Raw genomic sequence first — 26,294 nt, forward strand, 5'->3', positions numbered from 1 at the left:
AGACTCATATGGCACTCTGGTAGGCACAGAATCCCTAAATCTGTATTACTCTCTAGTAAATCTACTGGAGGGCTATCGGTCCCTGATATTGTGAAGTATTACTAGGCTGCTCATCTCCATCGCATCCATTTTTGGGCGTCCCTTTGGGCATACAACAAGTGGACTGAAATAAAGAAGCTATGGATGGCCCCGATTCATCCTATGTTATGGGGTGACCCCCTATTCCTGCCTTCATCTACTCTTTTGGGTCCCATGCGCTTTCAGAGGGAAATTTGGAAGGTGTGCAAGAAATGCTTCCACTTGGCGTGGAATGTCCGCAATGGACTTCCATGTTATATACCCTTACTATACCAGGGGGTACCACCACACAGATGGTCTAACTTTGGGCTGGGGCAGATATCTTCCACCTGGCTGATATGGTTTATCCCCTTACACTAGATATACACCCATTTTCTTACCTCCAACAGCACCATAATGTCCCTTTTTCTGCATTTTTTCACGATCTGCAAATTAGACACTACATGCAACAAACCTTCGGACCCACTCGGTTCACTGTGCCTACTAGCTTTGAAAAATTATGTCGCCGCAAGAACACAACTAGGGTTCTTAGATCCATCCCTTATCATTGTGGCAGATAATCTGGTCAAAAGAAGCTAAAACTTCTCTTTATACAACGTACAAAGACAATCAATATAAAATCCTTATGTTCTGGTATCACACCCCTGCCCTTTTACATAGCTTCAACCCGAATATCCCATCAGATTGTTGGCGATCCCGAAGTCAGTTTCATATTTTTTGGGACTGCCCCCTTGTGCAGCAGTTCTTGTTGGAGGTTAGGAATCTGACTCCCCTGGATACTCTACATTATTTACTAAATGTCCCTCCCCGGTCAATGGGGAAACAGTTAGCTTGACTATTCCAACGCTTTCGCACAGCAGCTAAAACCATGATTGCGTGGAAATGGAGACAAATTACACCTCCCTCCAACACTAATTTGCTGACTAAGATTAGAGAGATCAGCACTATGGAACATATGACTGCCTCACTTTAACTCTTTGGACCAATTGAAATTAAATTTGGGACCCTTTGGACATATACTGGCTACCATTATCCTCGGGATAGTCCCTTGACTGACAACTTGGAGGCCTCTGTCCACATTTAGCCCATCATTCCCCCTTTCCCTTCCTATTGTCTCCCCCCCCCCCCCTTGTCTGGTTTGATTTTCCGGATGTGATCTGATCGAATACCGTTTGTTATGCATTTTTACTCACTTGTAGCATGTGTATTTTGTATTGAGAGTCCGATTTGATTTTCACGTCTGCCGATTTGGCATTTCTGTACGGTTTGCATGCCCGTACAACTTTATGTTTTGTATGTGTCTTCAATAAAAACAGTTGAAACCAAAGTGCTTTATTAGAAAAAAGTTAAACATTTTTAGCCCTCATACAGCTGCATCGGCAGATAAATAAAAAAGTTATGTTGACGAAAAGACAAATTATTTTGAAAAACAAATAAATTTGTTTTTACCGTGTAAAAGTAGTAAAACATAAAAAAAAAAAAAACAAAACTAAATAAATTTGGAATTGCCGCAATTGTAAAGACCCGCTGAATATAGTTGTTATTTATACCACACGGTAAACAGCAAAGATTTAGGACGCAAAAAATGTATGACGAGATAGACGTTTTTTTTTTATTCCCCCAGCACAAACAGTTAATAAAAGTTAATCAAATTATATGTACCCCAAAACGGTGCTATTAAAAAATAGAATATAAAATAAAAAGTCCTCATACATCTATGTCATTGCAAAAATAAAAAAGTTATAGCTCTTTGAATGCGACGTAATGTGAAAAACGTCAAAAATAGCTTGGTCGTTAAAGAGGCTCTGTCACTAGATTATAAGTGCCCTATCTCCTACATAATGTGATTGGCGCTGTAATGTAGATAACAGCAGTGGTTTTTATTTTGAAAAACGATCATTTTTGAGCAAGTTATGAGCTAGTTTAGATTTATGCTAACTAGTGATTGGTCAGCGTCATACACTTCTCATTGTTCCAGCCCAGCTTCTTTCACTGCACAACACAATCACACTGGGCTGGAACAATGAGAAGAGTATGACACTGATTGGTCAGCGTCATACACTCCTCTCAACAACGCCCAGTTGGTCATTAAGAAACTAATTAGCATAAATCTAAAATTGCTTATAACTTGCTCAAAAATGTTTTTCAAAATAAAAACCACTGCTATTATCTACATTACAGCGCCGATCAGATTATGTAGGAGAGAGGGCATTTATAATCTGGTGACAGAGCCTCTTTAAAGGGGTTGCTCAGTAGTTTAAGCCTACAGTACGTTCACATCTGTGCTAAGTTTTCCATACCTTTGTTTCGTCATAGGAATAGGAGAACGGAAGAATTGAAGTGCCATTGCATCACAGACATGAACGGTTGCCTGACGGAACTTATTGACTTTAACCCCTTAGTGACCAGCCTATTTTAGAGCCTCTGTCACCAGATTATAAGTGCCCTATCTCCTACATAATCTGATCGGCGCTGTAATGTAGATAATAGCAGTGGTTTTTATTTTGAAAAACTATTTTTTAGCAAGTTATGAGCAATTTTAAATTTATGCTAATTCGTTTCTTAATGACCAACTGGGCGTTGTAGAGAGGAGTGTATGAAGCTCACCAATCAGTGACCAATTAGTGTCATACTCTTCTCATTGTTCCATCCCATTGTTACAGCGTGATTGTGCAGTGAAAGAAGCTGGGCTGGAACAATGAGAAGTGTATGACACTGATTGGTCAGCCTCATACACTTCTCTCCACAACGCCCAGTTGGTCAAAAGTAAAAACACGCCCAGCTGTCTATTAAGAAACAAATTAGCATAAATCTAAAATTGCTCATAACTTGCTCAAAAATTATCGTTTTTCAAAATAAAAACCACTGTTCTCTACATTACAGCGCCGATCAGATTATGTAGGAGATAGGGCATTTATAATCTGGTGACAGAGCCTCTTTAGCTAGAAGTTTTTGATACATTTTGGGAAATACCATGCTTGCCCACTAGATGTCACTGTAAAGCCAAACAGGTTTTACTTAGGCTAAATTCACACTTGTCATGTATAACCTGTTACTCATAACAATCCATTTTACATTGACACCAATGATATATATATATAACCCATCCATTACACGTTTGGTTTTTTTGAACGGAGTAAAAGTTCTGTACTCTGCACTTTTATCTCAGTCAAAAAAATGGATGACTAACATAATGGACGCAAATAAAAATCCCACTAATTTCAATGAGGTTTAACGGATTCACATGTATTCTTATTCTGATCTAAAAACGGATCAGAGTAACGGGTTATAGAATGCAAGTGTGAACTTAGCCTAAATAGGGAAAAAAAAAAAAAGAAGTCGGTAACAAAAAAAGATTGATTACTTACCGGTGATCGGTTTTTCAAGAACCTATGACAGCACCCCTGGAGAGACGTCCCATCCGCTGGACAGGAAACCGGAGTATATAAAAAGAGACACACCTTTCCACACACCCAGTCTTTAGAAAGAACTCAGGATGAGAAATAGATTAGTTTATATTGTTGTTTGTTTTTTTTTGCACCACCCTAGTGAAATTCCCTTGCACCTTTATATATACAATATTTACAATGAATCCCTTTGAATTTAGGTTAGCGATCTACCTTATCAGGGCTCATCTGCCACAAACCATAGGGAGGGTAACAGCGGGGTGCTGTCATAGGTTCTTGAAAAACCGATTACCGGTAAGTAATCGATCTTTTACCCTTTCCCCTATGACAGCACCCCTGGAGATGTAAAATAGAAATCAGTATTTTTAGGGTGGGACCACAGCTTGTAGCACCTTTCTGCCAAAGGCCAAGTCAGAGGCTGTATGCAGTTGTAATCGGTAGTGCTTGAAAAAGGTGTGAGGAGAACTCCATGTGGCCGCCTTACATATTTGGTCTAAAGATGCCTCTGCTCTCCCTGCCCACGAAGTGGACACAGCCCTGGTGGAGTGAGTTCCGAAAAACTCTGGGGGTTTGAGCTTCTGATTTATGTAGGCTAATTGTATGGCCTGCTTAATCCACCTCGCTATAGTGGCTTTACTGGCTGCCGAACCCTTGTTATGACCCTGAAAATAAACAAACAAATTTCCTGAGAATCTTAGATCCTGGGTAATCTTTAGGTACCGGACTGCCTAGTCTTCTTACGTCTAGGCAGTTAAACTGTTCGCTCTGATTTTTTGGGGAATCACAAAAGGAGGGAAGAACAATTTCTTGGTCTAAGTGAAAAGGAGAGACCACTTTAGGAAGGAATGCTGGTAAGGTTTTTAGGATGACTATCATCTAGCAGTAGAGTATGTGGAGGAAAGGCAGAGAGGGCATGAATCTCGCTCACTCTACGGGCTGATGTAATGGCTAACAAGAATGCCATTTTGAGTGTCAGCATTTTCAAGGAGAGTGTCTATTGGTTCAAATGGTGGATTTATCATAGCCTAGAGAACGAGATTTAAGTCCCAGGGAGGAACTGGGGATCTTATCTGGGGTTTAAGTCTGCAGGAAGCAGTTAGGAATCTTTTGATCCAGGGGTGTTCTGCTAATTTAGAATTAAAAAAGGAACTTAAAGCAGAAATCTGAACCTTTAATGTACTAGGCCGAAGGTTTTTATTTAATCCTGCCTGGAGGAAATCCAATATTAAAGGAATATCTGGTTTGGTTAAAGGATTAATATCCTTGCCTGCAAAATTAAAGAATGCTTTCCATGACCTCAGATATATTTTTGAGGTAATCGGTTTCCTACTAGCTAGTAGGGTGGAGATGACCGATTCTGAGAATCCTCTTTGCCTAAGGATTACCCTTTCAGTTTCCAGGCTGTCAGATGGAGTTTCTGAATGTCGGGGTGTATTACTGGGCCCTGATATGTTCGGGAGAACCCATGGTTGGTCTGAAGACATTTTCCTCAACCACGTGTACAATGGTCTCTTTGGCCAGAAGGGGGGCTATTAATATCACACTGGCCTTGTCTTCAGACTCTTCAGAGATAATGTTGTCTAAACATTTCTGACAGAGCCTTTTATTATAGGCTGATGCTAGTTTCTTTTTACATATAGCACATTCCTGGTTGTGGGCCTTAGCCTGTTTTTTTCTAGGACAATCCCTGGCCTAAACATATGTACAGAAGAAAGGGGAACAGTATTTAGTAAGGAAGAGTTTTTTTTTTAATCTTACCGCATATTCCTGGCGTCCTCAAGTACCGGACTGGAGGATTTGGCATCCAAGCGGTCAGTGCGTCCTGGTGCTTCTCCTGCCGTTTGCATAATGAAGGAAGAAGACTGGAGACCGAAGCTCCTGCTGTTTCAGGCCTAAATAGGACATGGATTGGCTGGGAGGCCCTCAGCTCCGGACGCTGGAGCACCTCCTCCCCGCATGGGTCACCGGAACCAACGCCTCCTGGAGTGTTGGACGCCTCACCCTGCCGGAAGGGACGCGTCGCGACGACCGGAAGTCTCCGCAAATGCGCTGGAAGCCGCCAACACTGGGCATCGTCCAGCCCAGAGAGCCGAACGTGACCCCGGGAAACCGCTCCCCGCCAGAGGAAGGAGCACAGTGTGGACCTTAAACCACCTCCAAGGAGACTTACACCTTCCAGAGCACACCTAGTGAAGATAAGGTAAGACCTTGCTAGGGGGTCTACAACCCCGGGAGAAGTGTTTTTCCTCAGGACAATCCTTCCATCCGGAGGACAGGAAACCTGACTGGGTGTGTGGACAGGTGTGTCCCTTTTTATTTTCTCAGGTTTCCTGTCCAGCGTATGGGACGTCTCTCCAGGGGTGCTGTCATAGGTGAAAGGGTAAATGAAAATACATCTAATTGCTTAAAAAGTAAAGTATATTCAAAACACCATTATTTTCGGTCACGACTGTGGGGTATGTAGACCCACTGGGCCGCTCTGCCGTAGCGGAGTAGCAGCTGAGCAAAGAAGAGTCAAAGATAGTCTATAAGACAGGAGTACCTGTATAGAAGTCTTGGCAGACACCTGACACAGATGTAGTGTAGTTGTCTGGACCCTCAGGCCGGCACTTGTACCGATGGTGAACCCGACTCCGGCACTAGACTTCGCACTGGAACTAAACACAATTACTGGATATGGGAAAACAGGACACAGCTAAGGAACCATTTGCAGAACAAACATGGGAAGACACAACATCGCTCAGGCAAGGAGGAAGTGGGCAGTCATTTTTAAAGCCCAGGGTGAGTTGGGATTGGAGAGAGACAATATTGCTGTTGCGCGTGCTGGCCCTTTAAGACCGAGAACGAGCGCACCCTAGGGGAAACAGTGGTGAGATACAGTCGCGTGTGCCGGCGTATCCAGGGAGGGATACGCCGGCAAGCTGAGTGTCCTGCAGTCGGGGATGCTGGCGGTCAGCGACCGTGGGCATTACATTTTCATTGTTCGGTCCTCCTGGCTGAACAGCCTGGAATAATTCAATAACTAGAGAGTCATAGCAGGGTATACTTTTATTTAACATTTTCATCATATCACATTCAAACATAAAGCTAGTTATGTTACAAACCTAATTTGAAATTATGTCCTTGTGTAGTGTTAGAAAAAAAATGAAGAAAGCTGAAAGGAGTTTACCAGTCAGTATGTGAAGAAAGCTTAAACAGGCTCTGTCACCACATTATAAGTGCCCTATCTCATACATAAGGAGATCGGTGCTGTAATGTAGGTGACAGCAGTGCATTTTTAAAAAAAAAAACGATTTTTACTTTATTAGCGATTTTCGATTTATGCCAATGAGTTGCTTAATGCCCAAGTGGGCGTATTTTTACTTTAGACCAAGTGGGCGTTGTACAGGGGAGTGTATGACGCTGACCAATCAGCGTCATTCACACCTCTCCATTCATTTACTCAGCACATAGGGATCCTGCTAGATCCTTATGTGCGGTCTTATACTAACACATTAACAATACTGAAGTGTTTAGACAGTGAATAGACATTCCACGGGATGTCTATTCACAATCTCTGCACTTCGTTACTGTTTCTATGGTAGTTACAGCAGAGGAAGCGTGATCTCGTTGTAACCTGTCATTGCATAATGAAAAGTTAAGCAACTCTCTAGTATAATTTGTGTTCCAATGACTTGCTATTTTTAAGATTTCTGCTTTCTGCCAATAACTAGAACCCTTGCTTCCATTCATTTAGTGGCTGAAAAATGGTTCTGATCATGTACTGCTCACACCAGTTGCATGCATGAGCGTATCCTGTTGTGTCAGTTGGACATGATCAGGACAGGTCTTAAATCTCTGGATTTAAACAAAATGGATTCCAATCTTTGACAATATGAGGAATGTAAACAAAGGATTTCAGAACTTTTACAATAATTGAAGTGCAAATTTACATTTCAGAAAACTTGGGGCCAATAGCTATAAACTATAATATACAGTCTGTAATATAGCTTCATTACCTATTTTACCTTATTTCACTACTGGACAGATGTGCTACAAAATGCTGTGATTAGATAGTGGATACTGACCACATACAGTATTCTGAAATCAGGTTCAGTACATGCTTCCCCTAGGCTGCCCAGGAGATCAATTGATCCTAAAGCTGCATCCTTTGTCAGATATCACATAGCAAGCTGCCGTGACAGAGGAACCATCTCAACAGCACCAGGGAGAAATGGAAAAGAGCCTAAAGTGGTGATAGGGTAGGAAGAAGTGGACTTCTTCAGTGTGAGCAGGGGTTGCGGCTTGCATGACTGAAAGGAAATATCCATTGGGCTCATTTATTTTCCTGAGCTGCCATGAAAAAGCAGACTTCAGAGCCACATGAAAAATAAAGAGTTTATTTTATTATTATTTTTTGGTGTGTCCAGGTTCTCTATACCCTATCTAAAAGTTTTAGGCCTCTTGCACACGAACGTGCTTTTGCGGCCGCAATTCCCCCGAAAATCCACGGGAGAATTGCGGCCCCATCCATTCCTATGGGGCCATGCATACGACCGTGGTTTTCACGGTCCGTGCATGGCCCAGGAGCCCGCACCGCAGAAAGAACGGACATGTCTTATTACAGCCGTGTTCTGCGGTCCGGGCTCACTGAAAATACCGGCAGCGGCCATGTGCAAGGCCCACAATTTGCGGGCGGCTCGCGGCTGTCACTCCGTTGTCGGCCGACCCGAAAATCACGGCCGTGCACATGGCTACGGTCGTGTGCATGAGGCCTTAGAGTGGAATGCTGAACCTTTATTTACATAAACAAAAAAAACTGACTGCACTTTTATCTTCTAAAATATCATATCAGTGGCTCTTTCAGAATGGCAAATTACACAAGAAGTAAAAATAATCACTTAAAAAAACAAAGCTCGATATTGCAACACTTCAAACCACTGCAGTAGCTCTGCAATGTTCTACAGTATATATTGCTATACGTTTAATTTGTAAACAAAAAAACCCCAAAGCTTATTCACGTTGGATTTCCAAACCCACCCATCGTTAGTTCCAAAGTGAGTACTCACAGGCCAATACCAACTGCACATAAAACAAAATACAGCAATGCATTAAAGTAAAAGTGGGTTAAGTGCAAATACGGTAATGTCGGAAAAAAAACCCACCAACTGTCCATATGAGATCGTAGGAGGAAAAAAAAAAAACCAAAAAAAAACCCTTCAGTAGTGTTTTTGCTGCAGACATAGATCATGAACCCACTTTATACAGCACCATATTAATGAAATAAAAACGTTGGCTCTTTATATCCAAAAAGCTTGAAATCTCCTTCAAATCGGTCATAAAGACGTTTGATGTCCCTCTTGGATACTTTGGAAAAGTAATATTCCACCTTTGACTGGTTGTATTTTGTGATTCCTGGCGGTATAGTGGGGTAAGACACCAGTTTATCAATCCTGGCTTCCCTTAAGATGTATGGTGCATCCTCTTCAAGAGTCTCATGATGCCCAATGACATTGTAATCAATTTCACAAGGGGCACAAAGTTCCACATAAGTTACCCAGTGAATTATATGGTCCCCAAACTGGAGATCTAGAAACTTGTGGTTTGGATCACCAAGGTATCGTACAAAGTCTTGGAACTGCAGACCTCCCTGGGTTTCTGTGCGATTTTTCCTGTACTTGCGGATAATAACTGGAGCAATGTTATGCTTGTACCACGGCTCAAAACGGGGGTTGTGCATAAACTTATCTTTATAGGCAGAAATTAGTCTCTCAAAGGGATCTCGGACAATAAAAAACTTGAAATAAGAATTCAGCCTGAGAACAAATGGAATAAAAAAAACAAAAAACAGTTAATGATATCATTGAAGACAAGTGACGAGATACATTTTATCTTGTACAGAAAACACCATTTCTAGCGGTGTGTGTTAGACAATGCCAGAGTAAGTTTTGATGGCTGCCTAGTAACAAGTGCCAATAGCAGCAGGTGACAACATTATCTATTTTCTGTAAAGATTGAGTAGTGACACCTAGTATAGAATAGAATTTCTAGTAGAGTGTATTCAATCGCACAAGTAGCACTTCCAGAGCTGAACTGTGGATAGTCAGATAAGTAACTTTTTTTTTTTTTTACAAGAACCCTGAAAGGCCCGGAGTCAGGAAACACACAGTATAATATAGCTTGTAATGTCCATGAGATATTACTAGTTTTACTCGATGCTACCATGCAGGGGTGAATCTAGCCCGTCTGCCGCCTGAGGCGAACTATAAAAAGGCGCCCCCCCCTAAATCTATCGGAGTTTTCTCATTCCTAGCTTTACACATCGAACACGCAATATATACATTTTTTAAATAGGAAAACATTTGATGTTTATTTGTTAGGCCCTGTTTACACCGAGTATTTTGACGAGTTTTTGGGCACGGAAACCGCTCCACAAAACTCGTCAAAAACCGGCCGAAAATGCCTCCCGAGAAAGAAGGGACAAGCCCTATCTTCGCACGTTTACACCTCTGACCTCCTATTGACATCAATGGGAGGCAGAGAAAGGGTATTTTGCTGAGTTTTTTGCCCGTAGCACTCAATGGCCGTGAGTGAAAAACGCGGTAATCGCTGCAAACGAAGTGCAGGAAGGACAAAATCTGCCTCAAAATCCCAAACAGAATTTTGAGGCAGAATTTTCCTCTTGCAAAAAACTCAGTGTGAACATAGCCTTAAAGTGCTGTTTGAAGTATGGAAAATATTTAACGAATTATTCTTACTGCCAATCAGTGCAGTGCAAATAGTCCGGTCTGCCCTGCACTGCCCCATATCTTTCCTCGGCAGCCAGTCTCATTTGCGGCGTCACTCTCTGCAATTACATTGAGGCCAGACCAGGACGGATCGCGCTTAGCGCCGTTTTGAAGCGGCACGTCCTGGGCTGGTTTCTTTGCTCTACCTGCTGTATTGTAGTGGTCTGCCTGTGCTGACTTGATGCCAGTGGTGGATTAATATGATCTTAGGCCTTGGGCTGTACACAGGTTATGGGCCCACATCTCACACGTAAGTATCACCTACATGTCAAAGTACATCAAATGCCACTCTGCAGACTGTCTCTTAGCCTGATCATCTGCTGCCACACTAACACTTCCCCACAGCCCCCACCACAGTAATTTACATAGATTGTAACACCAACATTACCAATAATACCCGATACTGTTACTGAATAATACCCCCAAACTGTTACTGAATAATAACCCCATACTGTTACTGAATAATACCTCCATACTGTTACTGAATAATACCCCCATACTGTTACTGAATAATACCCCCATACTGTTACTGAATAATACGCCCATACTGTTACTGAATAATATCCACATACTGTTACTGAATAATACCCCCATACTGTTACTGAATAATACCCCCATACTGTTACTGAATAATACCCCCATACTGTTACTGAATAATACATTTATACTGTTACTGAATAATACCCCCATACTGTTACTGAATAATACCCCCATACTGTCACTGAATAATACCCCCATACTGTTACTGAATAATACCCCCATACTGTTACTGAATAATACCCCCATACTGTCACTGAATAATACCCCCATACTGTCACTGAATAATACCCCCATACTGTTACTGAATAATACCCCCATACTGTTACTGAATAATACCCCCATACTGTTACTGAATAATACCCCCATACTGTCACTGAATAATACCCCCATACTGTTACTGAATAATACCTCCATACAGTTACTGAATAATACCTCCATACTGTTACTGAATAATACCCCCATACTGTTACTGAATTATACCCCCATACTTTTACTGAATACCCCCATACTGTTACTGAATAATACCCCATACTGTTACTAATACCCCCATACTGTTACTGAATAATACCCCCATACTGTTACTGAATACCACCCCCATAATGTTACTGAATAATACCCCCATACGGTTACTGAATAATACATTTATACTGTTACTGAATAATACCTCCATACAGTTACTGAATAATACCCCCATACTGTTACTAATACATTTATACTGTTACTGAATAATACCCCCATACTGTTACTGAATAATATCTCCATACGGTTACTGAATAATACCTCCATACTGTTACTAAATAATACCCCCATACGGTTACTGAATAATACCTCCATACTGTTACTGAATAATTCCCCCATACTGTTACTGAATAATACCCCATACAGTTACTGAATAATACCCCCATACTGTTACTGAATAATACCCCCATACTGTTACTGAATAATACCCCCATACTGTTACTGAATAATACCCCCATAATGTTACTGAATAATACATTTATACTGTTACTGAATACCTCCATACTGTTACTGAATAATACCCCCATACTGTTACTGAATACCCCCATAATGTTACTGAATAATACATTTATACTGTTACTGAATAATACCCCCATACTGTTACTGAATTATACCCCCATACTGTTACTGAATAATACCCCCATACTGTTACTGAATAATACCTCCATACTGTTACTGAATAATACCCCCATACTGTTACTGAATAATACCCCATACTGTTACTAATACCCCCATACTGTTACTGAATAATACCCCCATACTGTTACTGAATAATACCCCCATAATGTTACTGAATAATACCCCCATACGGTTACTGAATAATACATTTATACGGTTACTGAATAATACCTCCATACAGTTACTGAATACCCCCCCCCCATACTGTTACTGAATAATACCCCCATAATGTTACTGAATAATACATTTATACTGTTACTGAATAATACCTCCATACTGTTACTGAATAATACCCCCATACTGTTACTGAATAATACCTCCATACTGTTACTGAATAATACCCCCATACTGTTACTGAATAATACCCCCATAATGTTACTGAATAATACATTTATACTGTTACTGAATAATACCTCCATACGGTTACTGAATAATACCTCCATACTGTTACTGAATAATACATTTATACTGTTACTGAATAATACCCCCATACTGTTACTGAATAATACCCCCATACTGTCACTGAATAATACCCCCATATTGTTACTGAATAATACCCCCATACTGTTACTGAATAATACCCCCATACTGTCACTGAATAATACCCCCATACTGTTACTGAATAATACCCCCATACTGTTACTGAATAATACCCCCATACTGTTACTGAATAATACCCCCATACTGTTACTGAATAATACCCCCATACGGTCACTGAATAATACCCCCATACTGTTACTGAATAATACCTCCATACAGTTACTGAATAATACCTCCATACTGTTACTGAATAATACCCCCATACTGTTACTGAATAATACCCCCATACTGTTACTGAATTATACCCCCATACTGTTACTGAATTATACCCCCATACTTTTACTGAATACCCCCATACTGTTACTGAATAATACCCCATACTGTTACTAATACCCCATACTGTTACTGAATAATACCCCCATACTGTTACTGAATACCACCCCCATAATGTTACTGAATAATACCCCCATACGGTTACTGAATAATACATTTATACTGTTACTGAATAATACCTCCATACAGTTACTGAATAATACCCCCATACTGTTACTAATACATTTATACTGTTACTGAATAATATCTCCATACTGTTACTGAATAATACCTCCATACTGTTACTAAATAATACCCCCATACGGTTACTGAATAATACCTCCATACTGTTACTGAATAATTCCCCCATACTGTTACTGAATAATACCCCATACAGTTACTGAATAATACCCCCATACTGTTACTGAATAATACCCCCATACTGTTACTGAATAATACCCCCATACAGTTACTGAATAATACCCCCATACTGTTACTGAATAATACCCCCATAATGTTACTGAATAATACATTTATACTGTTACTGAATACCTCCATACTGTTACTGAATAATACCCCCATACTGTTACTGAATACCCCCATAATGTTACTGAATAATACATTTATACTGTTACTGAATAATACCCCCATACGGTTACTGAATTATACCCCCATACTGTTACTGAATAATACCCCCATACTGTTACTGAATAATACCTCCATACTGTTACTGAATAATACCCCCATACTGTTACTGAATAATACCCCATACTGTTACTAATACCCCCATACTGTTACTGAATAATACCCCCATACTGTTACTGAATAATACCCCCATAATGTTACTGAATAATACATTTATACGGTTACTGAATAATACCTCCATACAGTTACTGAATACCCCCCCCATACTGTTACTGAATAATACATTTATACTGTTACTGAATAATACCTCCATACTGTTACTGAATAATACCCCCATACTGTTACTGAATAATACCTCCATACTGTTACTGAATAATACCCCCATACTGTTACTGAATAATACCCCCATAATGTTACTGAATAATACATTTATACTGTTACTGAATAATACCTCCATACGGTTACTGAATAAAACTACCAAACCATGATCACATATTACTACAACATTGTGTCAGAAAAAAGTTATATCGAGTGACTATTGTGGCAAATTTAAGTTTTTTTAATTTTTATACTGCTTTTTTTTGGTAGGTTCCGCTGGAGCGTTTGGACTACGTCGTAGATTCATTGGACTACTCCGATGATCTACTTTTTAAAAAAAAATTAAATGGTGAAAGAGGGTTGCATGGGGGAGTTTAGATTTCAATAAAAGCTTTTCTTGTCTGTTTTTTTTAATACTTTATTATGGCTTTAGTAATGGCTGCTGTCTGATTGAGAGCGTCCATTACTAAGAAGGGGCTTAGTGTTAGCCAGTAAAAAGGCTATCACTAACCCCTATTATTACCCCGGTTCTCACTGCCGCGAGGGGAGTACGATCCAGTACCCGACCATCTGAAGCGACAGTAAGGCAGCAGGGCGGTCACAGGCTGGTTTTACCAGGCTGGGAAGGGATAAAAAATAAATAAATAACGTGGCCCTTCCCACGCTGGTGATGCTAGGCTGCAACTGCTTTATTGTATCTGGCTGGTTGTGAAAAATAGCGGGAACCCCACGTCTTTTAAAAAAAATAAATAGAAAATAAAATTACGTGAGACCCCCTCCATTTTTCATAACCAGCCAGATACAATAAAGCAGCAGCAGCAGCCTAGCATTACCAGGGTGGGACGGGCCATGGTTTTTGGCCATTCCGAGCCTGATAGTACCAGCCTGCAGCCACGCCAGTACCCGCCCTTCTCTTCAGACGGTCAGGTGCTGGATCGTACCCAGCTCTTCCCGGTACTCCTGGTGGCGGTGGGTACCGGGGTAATAATAGGGGTTAGTGCTAGCCTTATTACTGGCTAACACTAAGCCCCTTCTTAGTAATGGACGCTCTCAGACAGCTGCCATTACTAAGGCGGTAATGAAGTATTAAAAAACAGAGACATAAAGAAATGTATTTTATTGAAATGACAACTCTTCCACACAATCCACTTTAACCATTTTATTAAAAAAAAAAAAAAAAGAAATAAAGCACAAAGCTTAAATCAGCGAAGTAGTCCAACGAATCTACGACGTAGTCCAAATGGTCCAGCGGAACCTGCAAAACAAAAATTAGCAGTATGAAAAATAAAGTTGGCTGCCCCCACAATAGTACAAACATATGAATAAATAGTTACCTTCGGGAACATATTCAAATAATTAGAAAAATTAGGCCCATAAAATAAAACATATCAAATATAAAAAAAAAAAAATTAGAACACCTTTCTTTTAAAGAGAACCTTTCACGTCCCCATACTTGTGCAGCATGTAATGGGGAGGGCTGCACAAACTCTGGGGCACTTTACATTTTTTTCTTAGCCTCCTTCGTTATTTAGACATCAGTGCTGTAATATTTGGCGCCCGATATTTAAATAACCCCATGAACTGTCAATGGGAAGGTAATTGGCAAGGGGGCGTGTAACATCGCTGTGACACTGTCCAGTCAGCTACGTTCAGCGTTACAGCAAGAGCTGGAGAGCGCATGCACGTGCAGCTCCGCCACCACTAAGGAACACAAGAGGAGAAGAAGAGTGTGAATTCTTCTGTTCCATGGCATCGGAGCTGTGCACGCACGCACGCTCTCACTCTTTAGCTCTCGGCAGACAAGGACGACAAGACTGATCTCTCACCTGAGATCACAGTCTTGTACTTGCCTGCCGAGAGCTGAAGAGTGAGAGCGTGCGTGCGCACATGATCTCCTGTCTCCAGCTCATGCTGTTGATATTGTCCATAGCGGATTGGGCAGTGTCACAGCGATGTTACACGTCCCCTTGCCAATTACCGCCCGGGTTATTTAAATATCGGGCACCAAATATTACAGCACCGATATCTAAGTAAGTAAAGAGGGTAGGAAAAAATATATAAAGTGCCCCAGAGTTTGTGCAGCCCTCCCCATTACATGCTGCACTCAAATGCAAATCTGTGGGCAGGTGAAAGATTCTCTTTTAAAAGTGTAACAACTTTTTAAAAAACTTTTGACATGTCAGAAATTTTGATCATTGGGGTCCGAGCACTGAGACCCTCCACTAGTCGCTAAAACGAAGCAGCAGAAGTGCTCGGGTGAGCGGTGTGCCGCTTCAATTCTGTTTGGCTTTCCTTGGAGTAGTGTACGGGCTCAATAGAAAGTCTAGGAGTCCGTACACCGCTCACTCGGCTGAAAGTCGATCATAAATGAAGCGGCACAGCGCTCACCCGAGCACTTCTGCTGCTTCGTTTTAGCGATCGGTGGGGGCCTCAGTGCTCGGTCCCCCACCAATGAAAACTTCTGACAGGTCAGTATGATATATAAAGATATCTATTAATGCGATTGGTGCAAGTTTTAATTACTTTTTATTGAAAATGATTTGCACTTTTTGAGATACAGCTGCTTTGTATCCTGTATACAGAGCAGCTGTATATAGCGCTGAGACCTGAATCCATTAGGTCGCCCATTACCAATCACATCTAAGTTATGAACTTAGATGTGATCAGTAACAGCTCGATCCTGCAGAACTCGCCGACACTGAATCAGTCAGTCCCGCTGACCTGACGGATACAGGATACAGCGCTATATACATTATATAATATATTTATTTTAATTAGCGGGGGCAGGTTTATGGGGAAGGATTAGGGCCTGTTCACATCAGCGTTGGCTTTCCGTTCCGGGGTTCGTGGGAGGTTTCCGTCGGGTGAACCCCGCAACGGAAAGTCAAACAAACCACAGCTTCCGTTTCAGTCACCATTGAAATCAATGGTGACGGAAACATTGCTAATGGTTTCCGTTCGTCACCATTCCGGCAGGTTTCCGTTTTTGTGACGGAATCAATAGCGCAGTCGACTGCGCTAATGGTGACGGAAACGGAATCTGTGGTTTCAGTTTGACTTTCCGTTGCGGGGGTACCTCCGACAGAACCCCAGAACAGAAAACCAACGCTGATGTGAACAGGCCATAAGGCTTCTTTCACACTAGCATTAACCCGTTAGTGACCGGCCCATAGTCCTTTTACGTCGGTCACTAACGGGCCTTATTCCGATGCCATAGACTTTTTACGTTGCGGCATCGGAATAAGTAAACAGAGCAGGGAGCTGTCAAATCTCCCTGCTCTCAGCTGCCAGAGGTAGCTGAGGGCTGGGGGCGTCCCTGCTCTGCAGTGTGAGATCGATATTAGTATCGATCTCACACGTTTAACCGCTCAGATGCGGTGCACAATAGCGAGCACCGCATCTGAGTGGTTTTGGAGAGAGGGAGGGAGCTCCCTTTCTCTCCCACCGATACGATCGCCGAGTGTCTGTGTCTCCCATGGCAGCCGGGGGCCTATTAAAGGCCCCCAGATCTGCCGGTGGTGAATGCCTGCTAGATCATGCCGCAGGCATGACCTAGCAGATGCCTGTCCGTTTTAAACGGACAGGCAGTAATACACTGCAATACGAAAGTATTGCAGTGTATTATAAATGTGATCGCAGAATCGCATATTAAAAGTCCCCTAGTGGGACTAGTAAAAAAGTAAAAGAAAAGTTTAATAAAGTTAATTAAAAAAAAGTTTGAAAAAAAAAAAGAAAAACCCAGCTTTTCCCCTTACAAAATGCTTTACTATTAAAAAAAACAAAATAAAAAGTTAAAAAATTACACACATTTGGTATCGCCGCATCCGTAACGACCCAGACTATAAATCTATTACATGATTTAACCCGCACGGTGAACGCCGTAAAAAAAAATAAAAAACTATGGAAAAATTGCTGTTTTCTGTGAATCCTGACTTTAAAAAAATGTGATAAAAAGTGATCAAAAAGTCGCATCTACTCCAAAATGGTACCAATAAAAACTACAAGTCTTCCCGCAAAAAAAAAGGCCTCATACAACCGCATCGGCGAAAAAAATAAAAACGTTACGGCTCTTCAAATATGGAGACACAAAAACAAATAATTTTGAAAAAAAAGCGTTTTTACTGTGTAAAAGTAGTAAAACATACAAAACTATACAAAATTTGGTATCGTTGCAATCGTAACAACCCGCTGAATAAATTTATTGTGTTATTTATATCACATGGTAAACGGCGTAGATTTAAGACGCGAAAAAGAGTGGCGAAATTTCAGGTTTTTTTCTATTTCCCCCCCAAAAAAAGTTAATCAATAAATAATATGTACCTCAAAATGGTGCTATTAAAAAATACAACTTGTCCCGCAAAAAACAAGACCTTATACAGCTATGTCGACCCAAAAATAAAAAGAAGGTTATAGCTCTTGGAATGAGACGATGGAAAAACCTAAAATTTTTTAAAATAGGCAGGTCATTAAGGGGTTAATATACGTTTACCTCTCTTCCGTCAGAGGAAGAGAGGATTGATACGTTAAACGGAAAGCAACGGTTCCATTAGAATTACCATTGCTTTCAATGGTAATTCTTTTGTATCAGTTGCTTTCCGTTTGTCTCCGTTCGCTAAGTTTCCGTTTTTTTTAAAGGAAACAAAAGTGCAGTCTGCAGAACTTTTATTTCCGTTCAAAAGAACGGAAACCTAGCGAACGGAGACAAATGGAAAGCAACTGATACAAAAGAATTACCATTGAAAGCAATGGTAATTCTAATGGAGCCGTTGCTTTCCGTTTAACGTATCGATCCTCTCTTCCTCTGACGGAAGAGAGGTAAACTTATATTAATGCTAGTGTGAACAAAGCCCAATATAAGTAAGATAATAGTTTAAAAAAAAAAAAAAAAACCCCAGCTGGGATTTGAACCAGCAACCTTCTATACGTAAGGAAGACAAGCTGACCACTACACTATAGAAGCCGTCATAATCAATGCCTGTGAAACTGTAGTAGTTGAGGGTTTATCAGTCTATCCTGTCTGTCTGCTGCGTGTGGGTGGTGACTGGTCAGAGATTGTCAGATTGGCTGCCGCAGCTGCTGCATGCAGTGTGTACTGGGAGTGACTGTGAGACCCAGTCACAGCCTCGCTTGTAGCTTTCCCACGCTAATTATGCACAGGAGAGCTACAAAGCCCTTATACTGCGCTCAGCTTCCTGCCCCTGCCAGGAGTATACTGCAAGGGGGGGGGGGTCTGGGAGTTTTACTGGACAGCAGAGGGCTCTATAGGGGGGAATTATCCCCCCACCATAGGGCCATGACTAGTTACTATACTGAAAGGTTAGGGGGGGGTCTGAGCATCTGATTGACTGCTCTAAAGGGTGGGGGGGCAAAATCCCCCCTATAGAGCACTCTGCAGTAAGTCAGACGCTCCCCCACCCACACTAATCCTTCCATTATAGTGATGTGAGGGCTCTATGGGGTGGATTATTCCAGCCCCATAGAGCCCTTTGCTGTCGGTAAAATGCCCAGACTCCCCCTTGCAGTATACTCACGTCACGGGTCCCGGTCCCAGCAAGGCAGGAACTTACCTTGTGCTTCTCGTCGCTCGACCGCTCCTCCTGCAGACTTGCTCCTCTCTGGCTGCATGTGCTGTGTACAGCGTCAGATAGGAGGAGTGTTGCAGACGTTTGGCACGTCTGCTATGTGCGTCTGCATGGCCCCTCCCCCAGGTCCAGTCCGTCCCGGGCTGAAAATGCCGCCCCCCAAGTTTGGGTAGGTGGTGCCGCCTGAGGCTGTCGGCTCACCTAGCCTCATGGCAGGTGCGGCACTGCTACCATCAGAGGGTAGCATCACTCATTACACAATGCAGGACAATCCATGATGTGTATGGGGGCATTCTGACCACTCAACCACAGCAGCGTAGCTACAGGGGGTCGCAGCAGTCGCAATTGCACCCGGGCCCCCCCCTCACCACATCTACCCACAGTTACTGTAGTAACTGCGGCCTATGTAATAGACTACACGGTAGAGCTGGGCAATTATGACCTAACTCAAAACCACGATTAACGGAACATGTAACCTCGATTAAGTTCATGAACAATTTAGGCCACACCCCCTATTTGCATGCTACGCCATTGAATTAATATTTATCCCGAGCCTGCTGTATACTACTGTATGTATATATATATATATATATATATATATATATATATATATGTCCCCTGACACTGCCCCTCACAGTATAATGCCCCTATAGCTGCCCTCCACAGTATTAAGCCCCCCAGAGCTTCCCCCACACCATATAATTCCCCCCATAACTCCCATCCACACTATATAATGCCCCCATAACTGCCCTCCACACAGTACAATGCCGCCCATAACTGCCCTCCACAGTACAATGCCCCCCATAACTGCCCTCCATACAGTATAATGCGCCCATAACTCCCATCCACACTGTATAATGCCCCCATAACCGACTTCCACGCAGTATAATGCCCCTATAGCTGCCCTCACACAGTAGAATACCCCTCATAGCGGACCCCACAACTGTACCATAGCTGCCCTCCACACAGTATAAAGCCCCCCATAGCTGCCCCCACGTTGTATAATGCCCCTATAGCTGCCCCACACAGCCCCAATAGTGCCTGATAAAAAAAATAATAATATACATACTCACCTAAGGCCGTTCCAACAAGTGGAGGAGATCCCTCTGGTCTGTGCTGCTCGGCGTAGATAGGCACGATGACGTCACTGCCACGCACCCAGCGATACATAGTGAATGGAAGACCAGGGACCTTACGGTTCCCTGCTCTAATTTTGCTTTCAACTGTACCTGCATGCTGAAGATGCAGATACAGTTTAAACCGGGAAAAAATTATTAATAAACCCGAAATTCGCAAGACGACAATTAGTTGCGTTGAATTTCGGTTTGTTTTTTTATCGATTAGTTGAGCAGTGCTACTACACAGTCCCGTTACTACAGTAATAGTATAGTGAACCACCGTACTCCTGAGTCAAGTCCAGGCGCATCGCTTAGTCCTGACACTTTTCAGCGTCACGACATTATGTGGACCACGCACGCCGTGACGCTGATTGACGTCATGACCCGCACTGCGCCTGTAGCCGAAGAGGACCCGATTCAGGAGCGAGGAGGTTAAGTATAAGAATACTGTCTGTTGGGGCCCTGTATCTAAGCCTATCGTGTATGATATGGTCAGCTGCGGAGCTATAGGGGCAGGAGTCGAAGATATACGGTCTCGTGTATGTATGTGACATATATATATATATATATATATATATATATATGTCACATAAATATACAAACACCTCTCATATATATATATATATATATATATATATATATATATAATTAATTTGTTGTATTTTGTATGTTCTTTATGCATGGCCAAACGATTGGACCAATCTGCACCAAATTTGGCACATAAGTAAATCACCCGCTTCCGAAGGTTAACACCGGGTTTCAGCTCTCTAGGACCTACCGTTCTCTACATAGTCACAAAATCTAATATGACACCACTGGCTTCCACAGCAAGGACCTTCCTCCATATCAGGTGATCTATATTAGCCAATAGAACCTTGCAGTTCCTTTATTCTTAGCCTCACTCACACACCGTTTTAGACCAGGTTTCCATAACAACCAAACCATTTTTTCATTACTCTACGTGTTACTTGCTGTAAATGAACTACACCTATACTGGATTTGAGCATTCTCATGAATTGAAACACTTTCAGACCAGTCATGCCTCCAAAAAGGAACCCTGCACTTGGACTTTATTGGATATGTAGGCTTCATATCAGTAGGAAGTTTTTAACCACACACACAAACAGCAAATAGACCAGTGTAAAGCCGTGTAACTCTGCTATTCTATATTATAAAAGTGAATGTCTGTCTGTCTGTCCTCTATAGGCATAATTTGGCACATAGGTATATTGTGTTTTCGTAAATGTCCCAACTTGCCGTTGTTCTCGGTTACCAGCAATTATAGCAAATGTCTGCTTGTTGTCCTCTATAGGCAGCCGAACATCTGAACTATTTGACCCCAAATTTGTCACATAGGTACATCGGATGTTCAGGAAGGTTTTCGCAAAGGTCCCAACCTTGCTGTTGTTCTCGGTTATTAGCCATTATCACATGATCACGATCCAATACTATAAAAGCGAACACAGACATTCGCTTTTATAGTAAAGATGTTTTTATCTGGCAGTAGCAGGTAGTGAACTTTAAAAGATAATCCTAGATGGGAAGGTACAGGGGAGCGGTTACCCATAGCAATCAGATTACTGATGGCTGGGAGGAAAGCTGCAGAGATTCCTCTTGCCCAACTGATCAAATGAGTTATACTGCTGCTCGAGCTGCTGAAACTCCTCAGCAAACACTGGCTCTCTCAGCAACAGATCAGACAGGTGGCTCTCTGAAGCGCAGAGACTCCTGCCCGACCCAGGCGAGAAAAAAAGCTGATGGAGCATATCATGTTCAGCGTGCTAAAGAGTAGGCTTTCATGCATGATGCGGTTTTCAATTATGATCCAACCATAGTCTATGGCCAACTGGTAATAAAACTGCCAATGCTATTAATCGACAGGCTCTGTCACAGTCTTAGGACTCCATTTCCTACCAGTTGTTGGGTAGCTGTTCGGTATTTAGGAAGATAAAATTGAAATAAACAGTGTGTAACTGCCAGAGTATATCGGGCTACAAATTTCCCTGTAAACCAAGAAAATATGAGGGCATGGATTGGTCTCCTGGGCACCCTTGTAACAAATCCAATGAAGACACAGGCAGACATCACGCAGTGGAAAATGATTCTAATAATAAAACAACAAAATTACAAATACACCCTATATTAAAGTTGACTCTAAATAAAGAAATACCCTGTCCAGAATGTTTTAGTGTGGATTTCCACACTATGTATATAGTTACATAAGCGTACATACCTACCTACCGACGCTCATTATATTAAACTCACCCATTACGTATAGACCTATATGCGCGCATTCAGTATACTAAGCGTGCTCAGCCCATTTAGTTAGGCTGTCGACTGTGAGAAGGGTGTTAGAACCAAACTCAGTACATAAATACAACACCAGAACCAAGCTCGGTACATATATACAGCCCCAGAACCAAGCTCAGTACATATATACTCACCAGAACTAAGCTCAGTACATATATACAACACCAGAACCAAGCTCGGTTCTGGTGTTGTATATATGTACTGAGCTCGGTTCTGGTGAGTATATATGTACTGAGCTTTGTTCTGGTGCAGTATATATGTAATGAGCTTGGTTCTGGTGAGTATTTATGTAGAGAGCTTTGTTCTGGTGCTGTATATATGTACCGAGTTTGGTTCTGGTGCTGTATAGAAGTACTGAGCTTGGTTCTAGTGCTGTATTTATGTAATGAGCTTGGTTCTGGTGTTGTATATATGTACGGAGCTTGGTTCTGGAGTTATATACATCATAACAACCAATCTCAATACGTATAAAAACCACCAAAGAGAAGCTCATAACATATATATATATATATATATGTTATGAGCTTCTCTTTGGTGGTGTTTATACGTATTGAGATTGGTTGTTATGATGTATATAATTCCAGAATCAAACTCAGTACAGAGATCATTTGCAAATTCAGTTTAACCCCTGTCATAAGTTTGTACAGCATAAAACTACAGCTCCCAGTATAGCCAGAATGATGGTAAGGATATGCTGCGAGTTGTTGTTTTACAAAAAAAGAACCATAGTACTGATCAGTCACAAGGAGAATAATCATTTAGATTTAGTGACTCACCGGTGACTACTTCTCAGATTGGAGTCTCTCTTTCTCTTTTCTTTGGTCCTCTATGATAACTTCTCTCGGCCACAACCCATTTGACCAGCTCCTGCGGTAGACTATTCCATAGATTCACAGTAAAGAAGGCTTGTCGCCTCTGCAGGTTGAACCTTTCTTTTCCCAGACGGAGGGAGTGTCCCATTGTTTTTTGAGGGGGTTTTACATGGAACAGGATTTCACCATATTTTTTGTATGTGCCATTCATATATTTATATAAGTTAATCATGTCCCCCCTTAGGTTAAGGCAAAAAAAATAAGTTTACTCCTGATCCCAAGTGGTGGTCAGACTGGATCCAAAGAATTATATACATTAACATTCAATGATACAGTTCTAAGAAATTATCTAATCATTTCTTGAAGCCATTAACGGTTTCTGCTAAAACCAGTTCCTGAGGTGACCATTCCACAGCTTCGTTTTTCTTAGTTACGCTGGATTCACCCAGTGTTTTGAGAGGCGTTATTTTGTGCAGCAGACATTATAATAAATTCTATATTTAAATATACAAAAAACGACACACTCTGAAAGTATAGTTTTTTTTAACCCTTTAGGCGTTTCATCAATCTTAACTCATTTTTTTCATTAACACCGCATGTGTTAACAGAAAAAAACTCAATATTTATTTCCCAAATTCTGCAGTTTTCAAAAGTATCCCATATAGGGCCCCAGTGTGCACGACAAACACAGGCCTCAGAAACGAAGGAGCACTTTGTGGTGTTCGGTGCCTCCTTTTTAACCCCTTCAGGGCTGAGCCTGTTTTGGCCTTGAGGACGAAGCCGATTTTTTCAAATCTGACATGTGTTACCTTATGTAGTAATAACTTGGGAATGCTTTTACCTATCCAAGTGATTCTGGGATGGTTTTCTCGTGACATATTGTACTTTAGGTTAGTAAAAAAATTTGGTCGATAAATTCAGTATTTATTTGTGAAAAACACCAACATTTTGAGAAAATTAGCATTTTTCTAAATTTAAATGTATCTGCTTGTAAAACAGATAGTAATACCACACAAAATAGTTACTAGTTAACATTTCCCATACGTCTACTTTACGTTTGCATAGTTTTTTTAAACATTATTTTATTTTTCTAGGACGTTACAAGGCTTAGAACTTTAGCAGCAAAAGGCTATTTCCAGTTCAGTTCTGAAGTGGCTTTGAGGGCCTTATATATTAGATGGACCCCATAAGTCACCCCATTTTAAAAACTGCACCCCCCGCAAAGTATTCAAAACGGCATTCAGAAAGTTTAAGGCTATGTTCACACGGGGTCTTTTGCCGAGTTTTTTGACGCGGAAACCGCGTCGCAAAACTCGGCAGAAACGGCCCGAGAACGCCTCCCATTGATTTCAATGGGAGGCGTCGGCGTCTTTTTCCCGCGAGCAGTAAAACTGCCTCGCGGGAAAAAGAAGCGACATGCCCTATCTTCGGGCGCTTCCGCCTCCGACCTCCCATTGACTTCAATGGGAGGCAGGAGAAAGCGTATATCTCGCTGTTTTATGCCCGCGGCGCTCAATGGCCGCGGGCGAAAAACGGCGCGATAATTGCTGTTCACACGGAGTATTTTGGGGGAGGAATATCTGCCTCAAAATTCCGTTTGGAACTTTGAGGCAGATATTCCTCCCCCAAAATACTCCGTGTGAACATAGCCTAACCCTTTAGGCGTTTCACAGGAATTAAAGCAACGTAGAAGGGATATTACATTTTTTTTTTTGCCAAAATTAATTTGTAATGCATTTTTTTCTGTAATAAAGTTTTACCAGAGAAACGCAACTCTATTTATTGCCCAGATTCTGCAGTTTTTCTAAAATAACCCACGTGGCCCTAGTGGGCTAATGGACTGAAACACGAGCCTCAGAAGCACCTAGTGGATTTTGGCGCCTCCTTTTTCTAGAATAGAACGGTGAACGCCAAAAAGAACGTTTTAACATTTTTACGGCGTTCCCCGTGCAAGTTAAATAATGGTATATTGTAATAGTTCGGACTTTTACGGGACGTAGCGATACCAACTTTGTTTATTTTATACATCACTCTAGAGGAAAAATGGGAAAAGGTTTTTTTTTGGACTTTAAAACTTTTTTTACTATTTCAAATTGTTTTTACACCTTTGATTAGTCCCCCTAGGAGTCGTGAACCAGCTGGTACACTACACTGCAATACAAATGTATTTCAGTATATTGTCATTTTTACAGGTTCCTGTTGATTAGTCCCGGGTATCAGCTGTAATACAAAGCTGACAGCCGCAGCATATGGAGCTTCTTAGCGCATGAGCCTGTTCCATACATCACCACCTGCACCACGACATGCTATTAAGTTGCGGTGCGCGAAAGGGTTAATGCGCAGCAGATGGTGCAAAGAGAAAATTACAATTTTCCACTGATATGCCATTTTAGTGCACAATATGTTGTGCCCAGTTTGTGCCACTGAAGACAAATACCTCATAAAATGTTAACTGGATTCTCCTGGGTATGGCGATGACATATATGTGGACGTAAACTGGTGTTTGGGCACACTGCAGGGCTTAGAAGGGAGGAAGCGCTAGTTCGCTTTTGGAGCACAGATTTAGCTTGCCAGTTGTTCGGTTTGGAGTTTTACTGGTTATTCAGTTTATAACATGGGGGCATATGTAACCTGTGCAGAATACATTGGCACAATAAAATGTAACCTG

At 41.6% G+C, this 26,294-nt stretch overlaps 1 protein-coding gene across 1 annotated transcript in view; it reads right to left on the reverse strand.

The window, feature by feature from the left end:
* Positions 1-6,525: 6,525 nt before the first annotated feature.
* CHST10 (carbohydrate sulfotransferase 10) overlaps positions 6,526-26,294 on the reverse strand; it is a 66,755-nt gene continuing 46,986 nt past the window's right edge. Inside the window, exon 6 of the mRNA XM_075852677.1 lies at positions 6,526-9,280. Coding sequence (XP_075708792.1) covers positions 8,740-9,280 — 541 coding nt within the window. The 3' untranslated portion in view covers positions 6,526-8,739. The remainder of the gene's footprint in view (positions 9,281-26,294) is intronic.

The sequence above is a fragment of the Rhinoderma darwinii genome, chromosome 2 (genome assembly GCF_050947455.1).
Source record: "Rhinoderma darwinii isolate aRhiDar2 chromosome 2, aRhiDar2.hap1, whole genome shotgun sequence".
NCBI lineage: Eukaryota > Metazoa > Chordata > Amphibia > Anura > Rhinodermatidae > Rhinoderma > Rhinoderma darwinii.